Raw genomic sequence first — 21,620 nt, 5'->3', positions numbered from 1 at the left:
CTTTTCTTGTGACTAATAATCAGGTTTCAGTCTTGTGTGGTTTATACAGGATTATCTGGAGGCTTAGAAGGGGTGATCTCTTGCTATAACCTTTCCTTTGACTGATCTTGCAAGGTCTTTCTTTCTCCTCTCTCCCTCCAGCTCCCTATTTTTAAGAAACTGGTAGGAACATGACTATTGTTGAAAACTCTCAGCCTGTGTCAAATCTGGTTGAACCAGTTGGCCCATTTTCACAAGTCCTTGTAGAGGAGCAGGAGACACTCAGATGCAAACAGACACTGTACAACAGCATGTTTCTTGCACTGGAAAACAGTTAAATCAACATGAACCACAAACTTTATTTCTGTAAATCCTGTAAAAGCCGTACCAACAGTACTGCAGTTATGAAGCTGAAGAATGCACTCACAGAGTTTTGTTTTCCAACAGCTTTCAGTGAGATGCTGCTTTTGAGAGTCCTGCCTCCTTGTCAGGCTGCCATCTGTTCTTTGTGCTTGAGAAACCCATCATTTCAGACAGTTCTACAGTCTGCTCATTTCTTTCCTCCCCTGTTTTTTTTTTCACTCGTGAATTTGACAATGTAGCAGGTGAGTCTGATGGTTTGGACACGTCAGGAATATGGCCTGTTAGGTGGGGAAACTCTCAAGTATCTTCTGTTCAGCCTTCCTGGCTATAAGTAACTGCCTTCCTTTTTTAAAATGCAGCTTTGAAATAAACTGCCAATATTTTACTTTGAGGGCCAGGAGATTCTTGAGACATAAGAAATTCTTCTATGTTTATCTTCAACATGTCTTGGAGCTGTAACATAAGGAGTTTTCTTCAGTTTGCAAAGACCATTAGCAACATGTGCTGGCAGGCCACCTGTGCTTAATGCAGGCTTCAGTGATGTTCCACCAACCTTCATTTAACATTCATGGGTCTGTGGCCAGAAGATGTGGTCAGGGTATTCATTCAGAGCATTTCTGGGCAACAGCATCCTAGGTGGGCTGTAGAAGGATGTAATAGAACTAATAATTAAATTCACCTTTCTGTAGAGAGGACCCATGAGAGAGTGAACAAGCAGCAAAGAAAATACTGATTTATTAAATTTAATCCAGCAAGGTAGACACTGATATATAATTCACCAGAATAGCCCCTCCCTGGAGCTTTGCATGACAGATATGTTAGGGAAGGAGAGAGGGCAGCTCTTCTTTGCTGGAGCTGTTCCTAAAATTCCATTTCGTATCCTACGTTTAAAGTTTGCCATGGCATAAATATTACTGCAATGTGAGAGAACCAGGCAAGCTGAAGACTGAGTCTTGAGTATTGATACCTTGTTAATAACACTGCTCACTATGATAGTTACTTGCACTAAAAATAAATCTTACTGAGGTTTGTACTGATAGTGATTTTTTTTTTTTTTTTAGATCAAAGTGCTAGTTATAGGATATATATTAGATATTTGGCCTATAAAATACAGCATCCACCAGTAAGAACAGCTCTATTCAGAGGGCTTTTTCTATGTCACTTGGCTCATCTGACCACAGAATGAGAGAATGGGAGAGTCTCAGGGATTGCAATAGCAGGAGAAACCAAAAATAAAGCTACAGGATTAGCTGTTAGTGATTTCAACTTGAGCCACTTTATTTTACCTGTTGCTTCTTGAATGTGTTGAGGAGCAGTTTGAGGAAAGAGAATCAAAACCTGGAGTAGGCACTAACTTACCCAAACCACTGGGCCTTCAATTTTAGAAATGAAAATAAATATTAAACATGTATGTCATCATACACAATAGCAAAGACCAACACAAGGCTGTCTCAGACTTTCTCCATGGCACTGCTGACATGCAGTAGTAATTGCCACATTACCCAGCACAATTTGAATGAAACTGAGTCAAATGTAATTAGCTCCTGTCTTTAGAGCATTTCTTCACCCACAACACTGGTAGTCTTTAGGATCCTGCTGTACAACTGTAATGTTGTACACAAAATGCAAGCTGTTAGGAGAGTCCCATTCTGAAATCTGCCCAAGTTTACCATCACATACTGTAATTCTTAGCGTAGTGGTGGTCTGGTTTTTGTTTGTCACTTTCGTCTAGGGTGTCTTTGCATCCTTTTTTCACATGGTACTGTATGACAGCCTGGCTGGTCCAGCTGTTAAGCCTGGGAAATGTCTTTCCTGGATTTGACCATATTTAGACGTTGAGCTTTTTTCGTGCAGATTTTTGTTCCATATCTGTCTGCACTCATTGCCACATTGCCTTTACCAAATTACTTGTCTCTCTACATCTGCTCTGAAACTTTTTGTTCCTCCTTCAGTGACCAAATGCTATTGACCATTAAATACAATTTTGGGGTTTAGTTCTACTTTATTTTAGTGAAGAAGTGCTACCAAGTAATGAATGTAAAATGCTACTTTATTATTTTAGTTTTGTATTTAAAATAAGTAGTCTTCTAAAATTACAGCTTGCTTTCTTAATTCTAATAATTGAAATCACAAAATTTCCTGCCAAACTTACAGAAGGTGCTCTATTTCAAATTCAAAACTTCAAATTTAAAAACTTCAGAGAACTATATTTTGCAATGAATGCTGGAGACCTGGGTTTGTCTCACCCTGGATCTTTCAGCTCAGCTGATCAGCATCTTTAAGACTGTTAAACTGTTACATCAGCTGTTGAGCTCTCCTTGCCCTGGGAGGCACTTATTCCTTCTCCACTGGGTCCTGCCCACTCAGGGCAGGGAGCAATAAAGCAACACTGAAGAGAGAGCGAGCTTTACCAGCCGGTTTCCAGCCAAAGTATTGCTGGCTCAAGTCTTTTAGTTTCTAAAAAGTATTAAAGACCAACATTTTTGTGAGCTGATGAAAGTGTGCTAATGGGGTGTTGAGACCAGTTTCAAACTTGTTTAGCATGGAACACATGCTTAGCAGTTTCTAACACTCACCTTGAATGAACAGCAGCAATTGGATTCACCAGTATCAATAAATACTAATCCAGACCACGATACATGCCCATTTTAGCTACATTTAGTTACACCAAGCATACAAGTATAAAAGGATGGCAGTCCTTACAAGCTGAAAGCATAAAAACCATTTAAGAAATGATAGCTTCTCTAGTCTCATGAACTTACCTATTTATTGGAGCTTTCTTATGGGATAATTTCATACCAACAGCAGAACATCTTCCTCATCTAGACCTCCTGAGAGTCTTTTTCATCATGCAGTTCTAGTTTAAATACTCTTTTGATATACTCATAGGGGTGACTGTTGTTCCTCTGTTAACATTGCCCCCAAACCATAAGCACAGCCATGTGTGTACAATGGAAGAGGTATTTTAAAACAGTTAAACCAAGACAAGCAGTCACAGGATCATCGTTCTGTTCAGAAAATCTTTAACACTCTGTGATGATCACTGAAACAGATTCCTTTTGTACATCTGAAATAAACACTATACCTCAGTGGTAGTTTTGATAACTGTGTTTATAGAAGTGCCCTCAATTTAATTTTTTTCCTTGAAATTTTTTTCCTCTTTATCTGTCTTCGTTAGATTCATGAGTCCATATACAGCTACACTTTTTTCCCCAAGAAGATTTTGTGCTGTCAATGTCCCCCTTGAAACTCCTGGAGTTTTTTTTCCTAAGCTTAGGTAACAAAATATAGATGTGTCTTGCTCAGTGTAAACCATTTGCTTACTCACTGTTGTTTCATCATCTTTCAAGGAAAGCACCACAGACTGAATGTGTAAGACACTCTTCCCAGGTTTTATTGCAGTTATTCACTATGATGAAATCATAAACTACGTCACCTTCCCAGGCTTCTTGCTCAAAATCCAGAAGTCTTTATCTTGAATCTTTCCCATCTTTTTAAAAATTGTTTCCATAAACAAATCTATTATTTCTTTCACATTCACATTGCACACATCTTGCAATGCAATTCAGAGTCCTTCTCACCAGACAACCCAGAAAACTGCCTTGGAGAAATATTGTCCTTCTTAAACAGAACAGCTAGGCAAAACAATCTCTATGTTTTCCTAGTTAAGATGGGAAATTGTAAAGAAATAAGAGTCCTTTGATGCAATTAAATCTTTTTTTTCAGGATCTCTAATTACAATTCCTGTTTTTCATTTATGGGAGAGTTCAAAACACAAGAGTATCTTCCTGCTCCAGCCTCTTTAGGCCAACACCCAGTACAAAGGCCACTGGCTTTCCTGAGCATGGTTTAGAGCTGCTTGGGGCTTTTTTTTTATGTTGTTCCTGAACTCTTGCCTTTTTTTCTTTGAACAGTCTCCTATATACTGCCAGGTTCTCCGAGCAGAATACAGATTGTTCTCTGCCCACAATGCTTAAACGGCTGAGCAATCCTGTACATACCTTTGCTTTGTGGAGGAAAAAAAAATAAATTTGCTTAGTAGCTTCTCATAGGCTGTTTATTGAAAGATGGTGGTTAAGCCTTGCAATTTCAACCCAACCTACAAATGCTATATGAACCACCACCTCCATAGCATGCAGGAGATCATCTCTACGTGTTCTTAATAAGACCTACATATTCAGATTATGAAACATTTGTTACTCTTCCAGTGAAACTATCCGTATTAAAATGTTATTCAAAATGGTGTTACCCAGTGTATGTAAGACTGCTAATGGCAGATCTTGGTGAAATTCCACTGCCCCAGAACGTTTGAAAACACAGAAGGTCTGAAAAATGTTGCCTCTGTTTCAGAAAGACTCATAAATCAATAATAAGATTTTGTTTTATTCTGAAATCATGATTAAGGGTAATTTGAAACTGTATCATAGATTTTAGATCAAGCTGTGAAATATCGTAACATAGGTGTTAGACCGATCTTGTGACTCAAAGTTAAGCCCGAGTCAACTGGGATGTCTGGGAGAATGTGTAAATTTCATCACAGACTTGAGTAATAAACCAGTGAAGCTATTTTTTTCAAGGAGTTAAGTATTTAGACTTCTAAATAACTGTTACACAATTTGGTGCCAGGTGCCAAGTGCCAACAACAGTTGCCATGTAATTGGTAACCGTCAGTACTCTTCTGCGCTCTTCTAATAATTTTATGTGAGCTTTATATATGAAAGGAATTGCAATCGAACTGCCTTTGACTGATAAACAGGTTGAAGCCAGTGCTTTTACTTGGACCAACAAACGAGGGCACTGAATGTATGGGATACTGCTTGCAAAACTGTGGTTATTACTGCCTAGGGCTATCGATGACGAGCATGATTTTCCCACTCTTGGGGAGCTGCAGTGACTTCCAGCCCGGGGAGCCTGCGAGGGAACCCAGCGGGCTCAGCCCCTGGCCCTGCGCGGACATGTCGGGGTGTCCAGGAACGCGCACGGCGCCGCCTCGGCTGTGGATCCTCCTGTGCTTTTGATACCTGCTCGGGAGAGGCTAAAAAAACAACTTGATTTTTGAAAGGAAGAGAGGGGGGGAAAGGAATGTTTGGTACTGTTGCTACTTCCAGATGTCCCGAGCCCCGGTCATGGCAGCTGTCGCCACTTTTTCCTCCCGGGAACCGCGCTGCTCTGCGGTGAAGCCGGGGCTGGCGCTCCCCGCGCCGCGCTGGCCGCCCGGGCTTTGGAAGTAGCGCGCAGCATCACAGCAGCTCGGCACTCGCGTTTCTCCAGCGTCCCTCGCCCCACCGTCTCCAGCTCCCCCGGCGGAGGGAGCGGTGAGCGCTCCGCACCCACCGACGCTGCCCCGCGCCCGCTCGCCTCGCTGACATGGTATCACCCGAAACCCGTATCCCGCTATGGCGTGGTATATCCCGGCGCGGGAGGCGCTCCCTCGCGCCCGCCGCCCCCAGCCCCTCTTCCGTGGCGCCGAGAGCGAGGAGCAGGGGCGCGCCCGCCGCTCCCTCTCTTTGTGTGCGAGCGAGGGAAGGAGGGAGCGCGGGCGGGCCCGAGACACGGCGCAGAGGAGGGCGCGGAGCAGCGTGAGGCCGGGGAGCGGCACGGACGGGCGGGCAGGCGGCGGTTCCGAGCGCGCCGCGGGGGCGGGAGGAAGGTGGAGTGAGGAGCGCGGGGCGGCGGCAGGGCGGGGGGGGGGGTGGGAGGGAGGGAGGAAAGGCGGGCGGCTGTGGCGGCGGATAATGATGGCGTGGTGCGTGCGGCCGCTGGGCGGCCGGGAACGTTGAGGGGAAGGAGGCGGCAGGACCCCCGCCCCCAGGTAGGCTGGCTCGGAAAGTTTGGGGCGAGGTACCGGGGCGGCTCCGCTGCGCGCCCCGCAGGCCCCGCGGCGCAGAAGCGCCGCCTCGGGGAAACCCCAACTTGGGGCCGAAACTTGTGGCTTCCCCCGTTCCGGGCGGCGCGGAGAGCCAGGGCCCCTCTGTCCCGCCCCGCCGCGGTGCGTGCACGGGGTCCGGCCCGGGCCCGGCCTCCCCCGGGCGGCAGGAAGGGCCGGCGCTGCCCCCCCCGCCCGACCCGGCCTGGCCCAGCCTGGAACGGCCCTTAGCGGAGGGGCGGCAGCCGGAGGTGGCGGGGGGGCCGCCCGCCGCCGCATCCCCTGCCAGAGCCGTCAGGTCGGTGCCCGGGGAGCAGCTGGGTCCGCGCGTCCCGGCCGACACAATGGGCTTTATCCCGCAGGGAGGTCTAGGGCTGCGATTCCCACCCCGAGTTTCGGATTCGTGTCACACGCCGGCGAGGCCCCGAGTTAATGGAAACTCTCTGTCTCTCTGCAGATGGCTTTCCGGCTACCGCGATCCGCGCTGGGGATAACACCCGATGTGGCCATTCACGCGCTTTGATTTCTTTCTCTCCGCGTACAGTGCCCTACGTTCCACTTCAGTGCGAGCGGGGAGGCTGACCGAGTGAAGGGCTGCTTTTGGGATCTTTTGTGGGATCTACGCTGCCTGGTGTTGGAGGGTGGAAGCTTTGTGCTATCGAGTTGTTCTTCCCGTTCTTCTTAAGGAGTGGAGGGAGCTTTCTCTTCAACAATGATGAAAACCGAAGGCAAGGGGGAGAGGACTTTAAGAAGTGCTTCTCCACACCGAAATGCTTACAAATCTGATTTCCATGCTATCAAATGCTCTTTTGATGGTGTAAACAATCCTGATAACGCTTCCAACAAAACAGGCTTACATCAGAAGCTGAGCGCCTCTTCCAATGGAGGGGGAAGTGACCCACATAGTCGAGGCAGAGCTGCCACTTACGGCAACAGAGTACACAAGATCAAAAATATGTTTCTGCAAATGGGAAGCTCTTCCTCCACAACCTCTTGTGAAAGCAGTCCACCTGCAGAGACCAAATTAATCAGCCGGACCACGGCAGCGGAGTATGGATCTTCTCCAGGTAGTCCATCTTTTCTCAATGTCCAAAAAAATAATCTTCTTAATACAACTACCAGCCCCAGCAGCGGTCCTGTGGATTCATTGTCCGTGTCTTCTGCTGCTGACAAAGTCATCCGTAGCAGCGATGAGGCAGACTTGGACAAAGTTGCCCTGGCAGAAAAATTTTCAGAGACCAGGAAGCTCTTCGAGAGAAATATAAAACAACGGAGCTCAGTGGACAGATACTCCCCCAGCAAATGTGACAGAAGTGAAGATAAGAGGAGACATGGTTCAGCTTCTGATTGCAGCAATGTGGTGGACCACTTCAGTTTTAATACAGAAGCAAGTCCTCCAGTTGCGCTGGAGAAAGTTGAAAATCAAAGTAATGAGGAGTTGAAGCAGCAACATGCTAACAGTGGTTCCAGGTCTTCCTTTCTGAATGCAGGGCCCATTTCTAGGAGGCTGGAAAGCTTTCTGTGTGACAGTGATACTGAAGAATCCAAAGAAACTTCCAAAAATGATAGTTCTTCAAATCAGGACCCTTTGAGAGGCCAGCAGACTTTGAATTCATCTGCTGTTGCTGAAGGATGTCTGGAGAAGGGAATATTTGCCCAGGTGCCTGAGATCTGCAGAGATGAGCCGAGCAAGGCGCTTGAAAAAGACAGAAGAGAGCAACTGGTACTTGAGAGAAGCCCTTGGAATATGGGCAGTGTGCCTGCTCAGGAGGCTCAGCAGACATCAGATAGTGTTTGCTCCTGGGTTTCTCCTACAGAGGGGACTTGCACAGAGCTTGTTGCACAAGATGAAACCTCAGGGCATATAAAAAAGGGTTTGGAGGAAGATGACGTTGATCGAGAGAACCAAAAACTCATATGTCACGTACAGGAAGGGAAGAGAAGTGACTATGCCTTGGAAGTGGTAGGAGAGTTTACAGATGGCAGCAAGACCAGCTGGGAAGAAGAAAGAGATGGGGTGTCTGTAAGAGATGGTCCGGTTACACAAGTACAGAATGTTCTAGAGCAGGAAGAGGATCCTGAAGAAGACGAGCAAGCGTTGGATAAGCAAAGTGAGGACTTCAGTGATTTTGGAATAGAGAATGCAGCTTTTGATGATGACAGAGACACAGAGCCAGAAAACCAAGAGCCTGAAGGCAAAGAAGTTTTGGAAGTAGAGGAGGACTACATGTATGACAGTGAATATGAGGAGTTTCCTGGACTTTCTGAAGAGGAAGATCCAGTGCCAGACCGAAAAGTCAAGTTCTCAACAGCTCCTATCAAAGTAAGTACATTTGAGTTTTCTTTTTTTTTTTTTATTGTTTTGCAGTCAAAAGTACGTAGGAAATAAATTTTGGGTTTGTTTTTTTTAAGTTCTAAAAACTGTTTAAGAAGTGTAAGTTTACAGCTTTTATTCGAAGCTAAGTATGAGAGAAGTTACCACTTCAGAAAATTTATTAAGTAGTCTCAAGTGGTTTCTTAATTACAGCTGCTTCATAAGATAGTGGAGTGAAGCACATGAGATTTTACTTGCTGGACTTACTCCGTAGCACAAATCTTTTAGGAGTGGATACAAACACCTGACCTTTAATACTTATTTAATACTTGGATTTGTTTAAAATTGAGGCATTGCATTAGGAAGGATTATTTTCAGTTTTCCTTCTGGCACGAAAGTTTTTTTTAAAAAAGTAAAACAATGAACCCCCTCATAGAAAACTTCCATATTCAATTTCAGGCTTGTTTATGGAATTAACTGCAAGAAAATATCAAATGACTCGTTCTTATATTTTAAGATTATAGAATTCTCTCCAATAATAACCATATTATATGTTATTTTATGTTGTTTGGTTCTAATACTGGTTGGTGAATAAGCCTTAGGAGTGTTGACATGAGTATTTTGGAGTTAGGAAGTTGTCAAAGTAAAAGTTAGAGGGCAGACTGGATAATGAGGAGTAGTGTAAGTTATAACTTTAACAAATTAAAAAGATTAACATGTCTGATCTTCCCCCACCAAAAATACCCACAAAATAAGTAGTTCCACATCTCAAACTAGATTTACCCATAGTCTCTTGCAGACTTGAATTATTCTAGTTTGTCTTAAACTTTGGAAGGAGAATTGGGAGACATGGTTGAGGGTGGAATGGGAGCCTGTACAGACTTTCCTCAGCCTACTTCCCTTCTACTATCACATGAATGAAAGATACCTTTAATAAAGATATTATTAAAGATATCTTTAATAAACAGCTTTTACACTTTGTTCGTAGAGAGTCAGGAATCACTCTTACTGGTCAGAGGGATGTAAAAATTCTGTTGACTCCTGAACTTCCCACAGCAGAGAGCTGTAATTTCCCAGTCTGCTAGCACACACCAGTGCTGTAGCCCAGAAGATGTTTTGATTGTTGCAAAAAATTTTGGCAAAATGTGAGTTTTGTTGCATGTGGGTTTTTTTTATAGTCTCTCCGTAGACAGGCTGACTTTATATGGCTTTCTTCTAGTTGATGTTGCTTTAGTGGTGACCTGGATCAGTGAAGGGGAGAGTGCAGCTATTGAAAACTGCATAATGAGTCTGGTGAGGGCTGGGAGAGAGCCGGAGGGCCATCAATCCATTTCTACATGCATTTGTGCATTCAGTAAGCGAGCAAAGTGCCGTGTAGAGTCTACTGTAAATGTGTTGAGTGGCTTCCTGCTGTAGGCAGGGTTCTAGTGATCATTGCTGACCTCCTGCTGGAGCAGTGGCCGTTAACAGACTTTTGCCTTCTCCGCTATGTTTGTGCCAGCCCGTTTGGAAGCACGAGTAGACGTGTCAGTGCCAGTTGTGAAGGAAGCTCCTCTGTAGACAAAACTCGGGTTTTTGTAGCAAGCAGTGTTCCATTATAGCTGCTTCTCTGAAAGCCACAGGAAACAACCTGTCTCAGATTATCGTTTACACGGCCGAGAGGCGAATGGTTGGAAGCAACTGTTAGCAGTTTCCTATGAAAAATAATATAGTTCTTGCTGTAATGTCCCACTTGGATTGGCAGAATAAACTGTACTTAATAGCAATAGGGTTATTGAGATACTTTTTTGGGCCCTTAAATTGAAGCTTGTGATAATTGCCTTCCTTTATCCCCTTTCAGTGAAACCTGGCTGTATCTTTCCTACAGTGGGTATAGGCATCTCTTTCTGCAAGTCATTTTCAATAGGTTTTCCCTCTTTGTTCCTTTTTCCTAAGCTATTGTTTCTGTTCCCATGTCTGCCTTTTTCCTTCATGTTTTCTATGATACTTAGTGGGAATAAGTCCTGGTTATATAGTTTTGGGATTTGTACTCTGTAAAATATATAATTCCAACTTTTTTATGCTTACCCAGAACTTTCTTCAGCTGTGTTTTTTTAGTATCTCAATAACCTTTTAGAAAATCCCAGTTTTACCTCATAGAAGGAAATGTGTCTTTCTTCATAGATTTTGGTGCATCTTAAGTTGGAAGAGAAAAAAATCTCAGTGGTAGCTGAAAGCTTATTCCTGGTCCCCACCACAGCTTAGAGCACTGCTAGAGTGAGAAATGTATCCTAGTAGCTTCTTTTTTCAGCCTTATTTAGACTAGTAAGTTTGACTAAAATGTGAGTGCCATTTTCACAGCCACTAGAGAAGGTCTGTGATTCTTCTCCTCGTAGATGCTCCTGAGGGAGGCCAGGCTGCCCTTGCATTCTTGCTGTTTTCATTCTACACCTTTCTAGTGATCAAAGAGAAACCATCTGTGTCTCTTCTAGTTGCTGTTTAGCAGGTGTCTGGTAGAGTTGAAGAATTCAAAATGTTCAGAATGTATTGGACAAGAGAAAGCACATTCTCAGATCTTCAGTGTTCTGCAGCAATGGAGCTGCATATTTCAAATTTATTTGAAATACGCAAAAGGAGGCTGGATATATCTGTAGGTATTAAAGACACCTGAAAAGTAGCATTTATACTGCTGCAACAGAGAGAACTTGATTAATATTTCTGTTTCAAAGCTTCTAGTCAGTTGTAATATTGGCAAGGTCTTTGAGTAACAGGAGGAGACGGTGGAGCTCCCAGGGGGTGTATAAGGTAACTAACACTGTTAGCACTGCATCTGACCTGTGATGGACGTCCATAATCGTTGACATCTGTAGCAGGGCTTGAGAACATAATTTGATCTGATAATTTCAGGAAAGATGGAACATAATTACACAAATACTCTTATTTTGTGTTGCCCTGTGCCTGTGAAAGCAAGCACAGATGAGACTTTTAAAAAGAAGCATTTCAATTCCATAGAAGCTGTTGACATGTGGGATTTTTTCCTTGCTGGAGTGACCAGACTCTCTAGGTCCTGCTGCTGTTTGATCTTTCCGGATCCTGGGGAACATTTTATCTCGGTTCTTGTTTCTCCTGGAGTAGTTTAGAGAGTGATACAGTACAGTTATTAGCAGAACTTCACAGCCTGGGTTTGTGTTATGGTACATGAGCAATTTTTAGTCTCTTGTTGCCACGTATGAAGCCAGTAAGGAATGTAAAGCACACTCAGCAGTCCAAGGTATTTTCAAGGGAACTGAATTTGCCTTTGTCTTAAAGTTTTCTGAGTAAACTGTGTAAACAATCAGCATTACACGCAATGCAAATAACATCAGGTAATTCTTCTGTCATCCCTTTATGTTTCATTTTGCCTTTGTAATGTAGACATTAACATGCTTTCTGTTATGAGATTACCTTGAAAGGCTTTAATTAACATAAATGTAATGACTGAATGCTGTTTGACATTTGTAATTTTGAAACTTTCTGTTGGAAAACAAATGCTTGTTTTCAAATTGATTTCTTGAGATATTTTCACCTCTGACTGCGTCAAACTCTGTCCTCAAAGCCTTAAATAGCACAGTGAGTAACTTCTGCAATGATTTATGATCCTTAGAAATTCTGTAGCACAGGTAAGCTGAAAAGATAGTACAGCTGCTGCTGCTGTTTGCTTCTGTTTAATGATCAGTGTTATCTAGTTTATGCTGCATGGGAGTGTCTGTTCTCAGATTTTTGTGAATAGTAATATATTTTGAGATGGTTTAGTCAAGAAAACAGTTTAAAAAAGTAAACAGAACAGACCCCAAGCATTTATAAAGGCATTACTTTTATATTTGTCACAGCTGAGCATAAATTTATTTCATAAGGAAACTGAAAGCAGTTTTCATAGTTTGTGCTGTTCTATCCAGGCAAGTTTCAGCTGCTTCTGAGAGAATATGGGAATCTTTCATAATATTGCCATTTGTCTTGCACATCACAGTAAAAGCTGTTTACGTATAGCTGGGCACAAGTGGTGGTGGTGTTCATCCTGTCCTGCTCTTCGTGTTTTTAGTACAAAACTGCTTACTGTGGAAGTTAAGGAAGAATTAAATGAAGATAACCCTTGAATTGGATTTTCTGTATGACAGCATACCTACAAATGCTTTTAGGAGATGCACAAATTTTCTAGATCAATGTGCAGATTCTTGCATAGTTTTAACACAATGTTGTAACATAGAACTTCAGCTTTGTACAGCCTCTGATTTTTGAACCATTCACTTGTGTACTTAAGATGTACCCAGACAAGGACAAGAAATACATGACGTACGCTAACTGGTTGAAGATACCCAAACCCTCAGTTTCTGTGGTAATTAGAGAATTGATGGCTGCTCAGTTGTTTGTCAGCCATTGCTCAAGCACTTCAGTGAAGTACTTCTGTGGTATTAAGAAACAAGTATGTGATGTGGGCAAGGAGTGATGAAGGAAAATAGAGATTGGATTTGAGAGTAGATTTAAATAGAATTGACTGATATGTGGGAATTCATCTTTTTTTTCTTGACAGAAGTAATGTGTTTTTCCATTTTACGTTGTTTGGGATCTTTTCCAATGACAATTTGCTTTTTTAAAGTCAGAGATTTTAATTGTTTTGAAGCTCTGTTTATCAACATTATGACATTTGTAACTTAACATCAAAACAATTTTTCTTCATATCTTCATCTCAATCTCTCTACCGTGCTTTTCAGTGACTTTTCACAAAAAATAATCCTGTTTTGTTCTGTCTGCATCTGAGAATATGACATTCCTGCAACATTAACAGTATGAGATGTTAAAAATGTGGATAATAACTGGAGGAAAAAGGTATATATTTTCACACACATGAAATTTTTTTGTTGTTTTGGGTTATTTTGTGGAAGATTAATCTTTAAACCCTTACTGAAAGTTCCCTTTTCATATAAGTAAAATGTTTCTGAAGGTAAATATTTATTAAGCCTAAATGCATTTAATTCTGCGTATAGGTTTACACCTGCGTTACAAAGGTCTGTGTCAAATGTTTCTGGTGCCTCTATGGTCCTTGTTTTTTGATTCTGTGATGGCTGTTCAGCTGTCTAGAAAGAAACTTTCAGCTCAAGCTGTGTCTTTTTTTTTTTTTTTTTTTTTTTTTTTTTAATCATACATCTTCTGGTTTGATTTTTAGTAAATGTTTGATTTGTAAGTTTTACAATAGTAGATTGATTAGGCATTTCAGCAGTCTTTGGATGAGAGTCCTGCGTCAGGACATGGGGCTGTGTAGCAGAAATCTAAATTGGAACAGAAAAAAAAAAGTAAAGAATTTTTTCCATATCCTGGCTTGCTGCTGGAGCAGCTTGACTCTTTACATTAATATCTGCATGTATATCTAATTGATTTATTCTGTAGATGCAGTTGGATAACATACCAACTGACCTGCCTAATGTATTTGATTATGCTAGAAAACTATGGAAAAATAAGAAAATGTTGAGGTTATGGAGATCAGCTGAAGTTATCACTTGCCTATCTTCACTCTCTTTTTAGTCTCTCCAGCTTCTAACTTCTAGGAATCTCAGCTGGATTTAATGGGAAGAGAGGGGGTTTAATAGGTATTTTTAAAGTACTGATTGGCTTGTAGAAAATTAGCACTTGTGTCAGAGGTGCATATTCATGGCCTCACTGATGACAGGGCTGCAGCTTTGGTTGAAGTTACTTGTTCTTTCTGGCTTAATGTTAGCTGATCACTAAGTATGCCCAGCCTATGCTGTCTTTTACTCTTTTATTCTGTCAGAATGGCTGTGGGGAACAGGAGGGATAAAAGGAGGTGAATATGAGGTGCTTGAGGGTTTCGGGGGAGATGCTTAGAAGAAACACTGAGGAGGTTGTGGAGGTCAACAAAGATAAGCAAATTTATAGGAGACAAGTTCCGTAGCTCAGCAGTTAAAGTGCTGAAAGATTCAGTGTCTGATGATGATGATTACTGTTGTTAGCATGTGAGAACACATAACCTCACCAGGTAAAGGATGAACCAGCAGTAGCTGAAACTTTTTTGTAATTTACCTCTGGAGAGATGGAAAAATAAATTATCCCTTTCCATATAATTCTAACAAAAAGAAAGGTGAGCACTAAGAAGGACATCAGTAAAAGGATACTTGCCTGCATTATCTGAGTATGTATTTTGTAATCGTGAGATCGTGAGGATTGTGCAGAGTTTTTTACAGGGTTCTTACATTTTTATTTAGTAGGAAAGTATTACACAGTATGTCAGATTCCTTATTTTTCAGACATTTTCTTTCATCACCCTCTGATGTGACTTGGCATAGTGAATTGACCCTTACTTTTAGACGCCAGGTATTGTTCATTGCTAATGACAGTATTAATGCAGATTAGTTAATTGAGTTGATCTGGTACCCCCTGGTGCAGGGTTATTTTGTTGTTTCTTCTTAAGGGCTTTAGAAAACAGGTGGACTATTTTTGTATTCGCTGTTTTTCTTTTGAAGTTCCCCACAGCGATTTGCTGGCTGTTTAGATTTGGTTAGGTCAAGATTCTTGCTTTGGTGAATGCTAAATAAATATATGTGTGTCTATGTGGATCACCAGGCATAAACTGTTGGTACCAAGACACCTGTGAAGTTTACAGTGGTTTATAATTGAATCGCTCTCATTATTATAAATATATAGCTTTCAGAAGCTAAGATTTTTTTTTTTGCTTTTGTGCTCCCTTTTATGTGGTATTTTGAGTAGTTTTTCCTCCTCTGGTCATACACTACTTAATTTGGAGCCTTTCCCCCTTGAATTGCTGGAGGAATACAGCCAGGTCACGGGAGAGCTCTTCTGCAGATGGAGATAATGGATTGTCTCTGAAATGAAATAAAATCAGTGCTCTGAATCTGAATGGATGCTTTTCTTTGTCTTCAGTATTTCTTCCACTGGGATTTAAAAATTAAATACCTGAAAGTGAATGTTTTTCCTTCTTGAATAGTCAGCATAACCTGACTGAAATAGGTACCATATTGTCTGTCATATTCTTTAGGAGGCTACAGTGTTTTAGCTCCTGCAGTGAAAAACAGAACTAAAGAATAAAATTTGCTAATTTTATTGGGAATTAAGTAGAGAATGGGCTGGTAGAAAAAAGGTTTATTTATGATGACATTGTGTATATGAAATTGTTTGTATTGTAATCTGAAGCAGTAATTGTAAGAGTATTGTAATCTGTACTTTTGTTTTTATGTACGCTGTCTTGGTTGGGATTTTTGATTTAGTCCTACCGAGCTGCGAGACCAAGGGCGTCAGTGTGCACAACCTGCCTGTCCACCTGCTTAGGAATGAAATTCTACCTTGAGTGTAATGGTTTCTAATATCGGCCTTTAAGAGTAGCCAGCCATTCTGAAAACTTTTTGAAGAAGAGTAAAGGTGTGAGTACTTAAAAAATCAAATTAAGTAAGGTATTTCTCTTTGCCGCTTCTATGATTATATAGCGTGAATTGAGTTAGATTGGATATAGGCAATTTTTAGTTAAAATATACAAAGTAGTGCTTATAAAATACTAGCCACTTAGCTTTTGGAAGTAGAGGGTTAGGATATCAGTAGCAAGATGTCTGCTTGAGCGGAAGAGGGAGATAGAGTAAACTGTAAGGGGTACAATATGCTTCAGTCCCACCTCAGTGCTGTTATTTCAAATGGTTATTCATGGCCACTTCACATTTTGCCAGGCATCACAAAGCCCTCAGTTTGGAAAGCTGAAGCTGTTTGCTGTTGGATAACTTTCCCTGAGCTGTAACTTGTGTTTTGTGTGTTTGGCTTTACGGAGTGCCAATGAACAGTCCCGTCCAGAGGAGCGCCGTGTTTCAGCAGCAGGTGAAGCGAGGGCTGTGCTCCAGGAGCCTGTGCAGGTGTTGGGAGGCAAATAGGCTTCCAGCAAATGCTGCAGGATTACATGAGAACTTGAAAGTGATGTTGATGTTGCTTCCATTCCATAATTAGCTGGAAGCCCTTCTAGGCAGTTCCTGATTTCCTAATCTTACTGTTTAATTACTTTTGTAATGTTCTGCTTTTCATTAGGCACAAACAAATCTATACGCTAGAGATGAATGTTGGAGTAGAGGTCTTTGGACTGTGTTTTGTTACTCTGCGGCACTTTCTTGCAAGCAAATGGTATATCAGTGTTTGCCCTCTAACTAATTAATATTCTTGTAAAACTGACGTCATACTGAAGTAGACATTCTGTGCTGTGAGGAGTTTGAAATTTCTGGAGGTCATTGTTGTTCTGTGATTATGCTATTTTCTGTGTTAGCACTAAGATGATATAAGAAATTTTTAGTTCTGTGGTAGTTCCAGGAATTGAACAGTAGGATCTTTTAGGCAGGCTGTGTTGGTGTTTTTTGAGTGCTGGTCTTGGGGATGTCTAGATTAGCATCTTAATAGAAGATGCAAACCCAAGTTTTGCATTCAAAAAGTGATTCATTTTTCTGGTGTGAATAATGTCGCTAGTTTTCTCTCCAGGTAAATATATATGCTGTTCAAGCACTAAGTGTATTTTAAAATTTACCATTCTGTGTCTTAACAGTTTAATTAAAATAATTCTTAAAAACTCAGCCCTTTATCAGAACTTTATTGATTCAAATTAATTGTATCCATTCTGAAGGAAAAAGGCTGTAAGTAAAAAATACATTTTCAGATAGAATTCTGGCATTTGTTAGCTTGACAGGATCCAAAAGTTATTAGTAACCTCCTGGATATATAACAAGCTGTGGTAAAAGGCTTGTGAAATTCACATGGTTTCCACAGTAAAATTTACATGGTTTCCCTGTTTGAGTCAATTACTTGTCTTTGCGAAAGTGTATATTTTAAAAATACCAGTTGCAGTACTAATAATTTTACAATCTCTAGCTAGCAGTGGCTTCTGAATAGTAAGATTAGAATTTCTTTTGTCTGTAATGCATTTGATTCAATGACTAAACCCTGCCAGACACAGTGCAGGGATGAACATGTTTAGCTTTCTCATCAGTCTTCTAAACTGTGCACTTACATTATTTATTATCCACGTTTTAACTGTATTTAAATGTTACTTTTGCTGCTTGGCAAGAACAACTTGCTGACCAGTTCTGTATTTTCTATATTAATATCAAGATTTTTTCTCTTTCGTAAAAGATGAACACAATGTTATGATTCCACATGTAGACAATAAAAATTTCTGCCTTCTATCCTTGACTCTTTAGTTATAGTTTTTGTAATGTGCTTTTGCTTTTCTTTCTGTTATTGCAGTGTGTGGATTCTGGTTATAAATTTTGCTTTTGCTCTATTCTTTGTAAATTGATGTTTTTCCTCAAAATTATTTTTCTGAAGTTTGGAGAGGGGTGTGTTGTTCTTACTATTTTGAAATGGGACTATCTTCTTTTAATTGTGAGGTTATGATTTTTAGAATATTACCCAAATGTTCTCATGCAATTGTCAGCTGTCACTTCAAGACAAAAGTGTGAATTCTTTCTCTTAGTGAATTGCTCAGTATTGGTTTCAAGTAGGCTTTTCTTAGAAAGCTAATATGCATAAATATTAGTAGTCTTCATTTGCACAGATATGTTTATGCTGTTATTTTATTAATAGCGATTATAGACTTGACTGGAATTTAAGGGACCACTAGTTTTAAATTCTGTTATCTGCTCCTGGCAGATGAAGAATTCCTATGACCAATTCTGTATAAAAATGAGCAAATTCCATGAGATTCTTGAGTACAATTCTGTTACTTTTAAGCTGGAAAAAATAATAAACCATTTTTAGTCGTACCAGAGATATTTTAATGCTGGTGGCCCAAGACTTGCAGCGTACATAGTGCTTTTGCTACGGTGCAACTTTGCTTCCCCAAATTTCTAGCATTTTATAAATTCTTGTGCAGGGAACTAGTCATCCCTGTGGTAATGTCATTCTTCGGTAGATAGTAACTACTTGCTGCTCTCTTAGACACTGAGCTGTAAAGAGCTAAGAAAATGCAATTGTCACTGTCTCCAAAATTAACTACTACCATTCTCCAAGTTTTGCTCATTCAACCATTTGATAATTTAGATGTCTTTTTAACATTTTAAGCATACTGTTAACACTAGATTATATGTGTATGAATTTATACATTTTTTTCATGCCCTGGTATTTGATTTGTCCTCAAAAACTCAAGTATTCTCACTGACAAGTTATCCTTTGCCCACTCATGAACTTCCTTTTCATTATTAGTTTAAAATTCATCTTATTTTAATTTGACTATGTTTTTTGAGATGCTGCTTTTTCTTTTGGGTTGAAAAGTAAGCAAACTAGGCTGGTCTTGTTCCAAAGAGTGAATAATGCTTCATGAAATGCTTTTACTGCATATCCTGTTTAGTGATTTGAGGGCTGAGGAGGGTGATTAATTTAAAGAACTTGGCCACCTTCTTTTCTGGTAGTGGTAGAATAAGACCATTTAGATGGTTTTCGTGGTCTATTTTGCAGATTTTTTCTCTAAAGCTCATGGAAGACATACTGGAAGTGTGACCCTTGTCTTTCTGTGTCCACTTGTTGCCTACTGGTATCTGTATGACAGTCACAAGGAATTTGTTTATTAACTTTTATTCAAGACTTGGGAAGAACAGCTTCTAAGGAAGGTTCTTTTATTGTGGGAGACATAAGATTTCTGGAAATGGATTTCTTCCTTCCCTTTCAGCCAAGTGGATCCAATGTTGCTTGCTTACTGGACTGACTGTATGGCCATGCCACGTTTCTGGAGCAGGTGTTTTGCAGGGTTTGGGAAGAGTTTGTGAAACTGATCTCGAGTTGTAGTCTGAAGGTGACGCAGTAGGCTCCTCAGGGGAAATACTGAATTGTACTGGTTGCTTTTTGATAATCTGTTTCAGTCACCATATTTCAGTGTCTGAAGCTACTGCTCTGCAGAGATAAAGCTATATACTAGTGAACGTAAACTCACAGGGAAAACGTTAATTACAGTCAATGCTGTGGTATTTCCATGATTGCAGTTACCTTTCCAGGTGGTCTCAGCGGAAAATACAACAGTTGCAAAAATTTAGTAAGCCCGTGTAAATGAACTTTGTGTCAGCGCTGCATGTTCTTGATTAGGGAGGTGGCTGCTGCAGCTGCAATGCGTGTTTTTTGTCTTACAGTGATGTTGAATAAAACACTCAGTGCCTGCAAAACATTTAGGTGATAAACCTTATTTTTTAAGAAAAACGAGGGTGCAATATTTTTCCTGTTTTCCCCTACTTCTTAATTTAAATACAATTAATGAATACGCTGATATGTAAGATTAACCCTGTTACATGTAGTTTATTCTTCCTTTCTAGATGTCTGTCATGAATTTGTGTTGTTTGTTTATCTTTTATTTTTAACAATTCAGAAACTCAGCTGGAGCGAATACTAAAAATAGTAATGTATGTAGTTAGGCACTTCCTTTTCCTGGGAAACTGCGTGATTCCCTTGCAAAATCAGAAAACTACATCTGTTTGAAACACTGCAATTGGCAGATGGCGTGGGGAGAGGGAAGAAGAGAGGAAGGATTTGGTGGAATGTACTCCTAATAAAAAAGGTCACACGATATCAAAGAGGAGCTAACTGATTTCTTTTAACTATTTGGTGCCTTTGCAAGATAAAATCTGTTAAAAGTAATGGTTTTGAAACTTACAAAATGTTACTTCTGTGCAAGCTATAAACTCTCTGACAGCGGCAGTGTTTATTAAATTGATGGTTGTTCAGAAAATGACATCTCTGAAAATATCACTTTAATTTCCTTATGGATTGTGTTTCAATTACATGAAGTTTGGGAGGAGGTGAGAAGACATTAAAAAAAGTTTTCTGTTACATTTCTTAGGTTTTCAGTACGTACTCAAACGAAGACTATGATAGACGTAATGAAGATGTTGACCCTGTGGCAGCCTCAGCTGAGTATGAACTTGAGAAAAGGGTGGAAAAAATGGAAGTGTTTCCTGTGGAAATTGAAAAAGGTGCAAATCTAACCTTGAACGTTTGCAAGAGATACTGTGGGAACAAAAGATAAAACCATTACTGTATATTCCCTGAATTTAGGTCTTGAATTTTTGAATGTATGTCTAGGGTTAGATCTGTGGCTAGTTGTGGTAAATTTAGTGAGTGTCCAGTTGATAGGCCTCTACGAAGTGCAGGTTGTCATACTGAATTGGAGTTAGGAAGGCTATGGGACAAAAAGGCTTTCAGTAGTATCTACATATAAAATATGCTCTATTTTTTTCTCTTTTTAAAGTGAATTTCTAGTATCTTTTGTGTGGAAGAACTTGGAATACTTTGAAACAACTCGGTACTGCTGACTGTTACATCATATGTCATGCAGCTAATGTTAAATTTTTGAATCCCTTAGGTGACAGGGGTCTGGGCATCAGTATCATTGGAATGGGAGTTGGTGCTGATCAGGGGCTGGAAAAACTAGGTATTTTTGTAAAAACAATAACAGATGGTGGAGCTGCTCAGAGGGATGGACGGTGAGTTTTGCGTTAATCGATTATGCTTTTTACAAATTTCCAGTTGAGCCCAGTTGCTTTCATTAGATATGCTGAATGCTGTGAATAAAAGTACAAAAGCCGAATGCAGCTGAGTGAATGCTACATTCCTGCTTTATGTTAAATTAAAAAAAAAAAAAAGTGTTATAGGATGTTTTTGCTAAGTAACTGTAGATCTCACATATGAGAAACGTTCAAAATGAGCCCATGTGTAGAAGTACTACAATATCATGTTGACACCCCAGAACACCAATCACTGTGTAAATAGTATAGAAAAATATCAAATCAAATACTGGGTAAATTCTAATTGGTGATTTGCATAGTGACAGAGGTTGAGGAGACTATTTTTAAGCAATGAATTTCAATGGACTCAGAATTTGTCATTTTAAATACTAGTGAATTTTAAGTGATATTTGTCACGTCAAAAGTGTTTCAAGCCAAAATACTATTGTTTAACTGATGGATAAGCATTTATTTATTTTGCAGAATTCAGGTAAATGATCAGATTGTCGAGGTTGATGGCATAAGTCTAGTAGGAGTTACTCAGTTCTTTGCAGCCACTGTACTAAAGAACACCAAAGGCACAGTGAGGTATGTATGTTTT

At 40.4% G+C, this 21,620-nt stretch overlaps 1 protein-coding gene across 6 annotated transcripts in view; it reads left to right on the top strand.

Annotated features, from left to right (window-relative positions):
• The first annotated feature begins 5,853 nt into the window (after positions 1–5,853).
• The window catches only part of LOC120755186 (neurabin-1-like), a 41,311-nt gene continuing 25,544 nt past the window's right edge, over positions 5,854–21,620 (top strand). For 2 of the 6 annotated variants that reach the window (XM_040069855.2, XM_040069854.2), the window contains exons 1-5: positions 6,025–6,154; positions 6,666–8,531; positions 20,356–20,488; positions 20,878–20,998; positions 21,503–21,607. In XM_040069855.2, coding sequence (XP_039925789.1) covers positions 6,921–8,531; positions 20,356–20,488; positions 20,878–20,998; positions 21,503–21,607 — 1,970 coding nt within the window. In that variant the 5' untranslated portion in view covers positions 6,025–6,154; positions 6,666–6,920. The other 4 variants (XM_040069850.2, XM_058421367.1, XM_040069852.2 and 1 more) reach the window with 4 other exon arrangements.

Source organism: Hirundo rustica, chromosome 7 (assembly GCF_015227805.2).
Source record: "Hirundo rustica isolate bHirRus1 chromosome 7, bHirRus1.pri.v3, whole genome shotgun sequence".
NCBI classification, from domain to species: Eukaryota; Metazoa; Chordata; class Aves; order Passeriformes; family Hirundinidae; genus Hirundo; species Hirundo rustica.
This window is presented reverse-complemented; position numbering and strand designations above follow the sequence as displayed.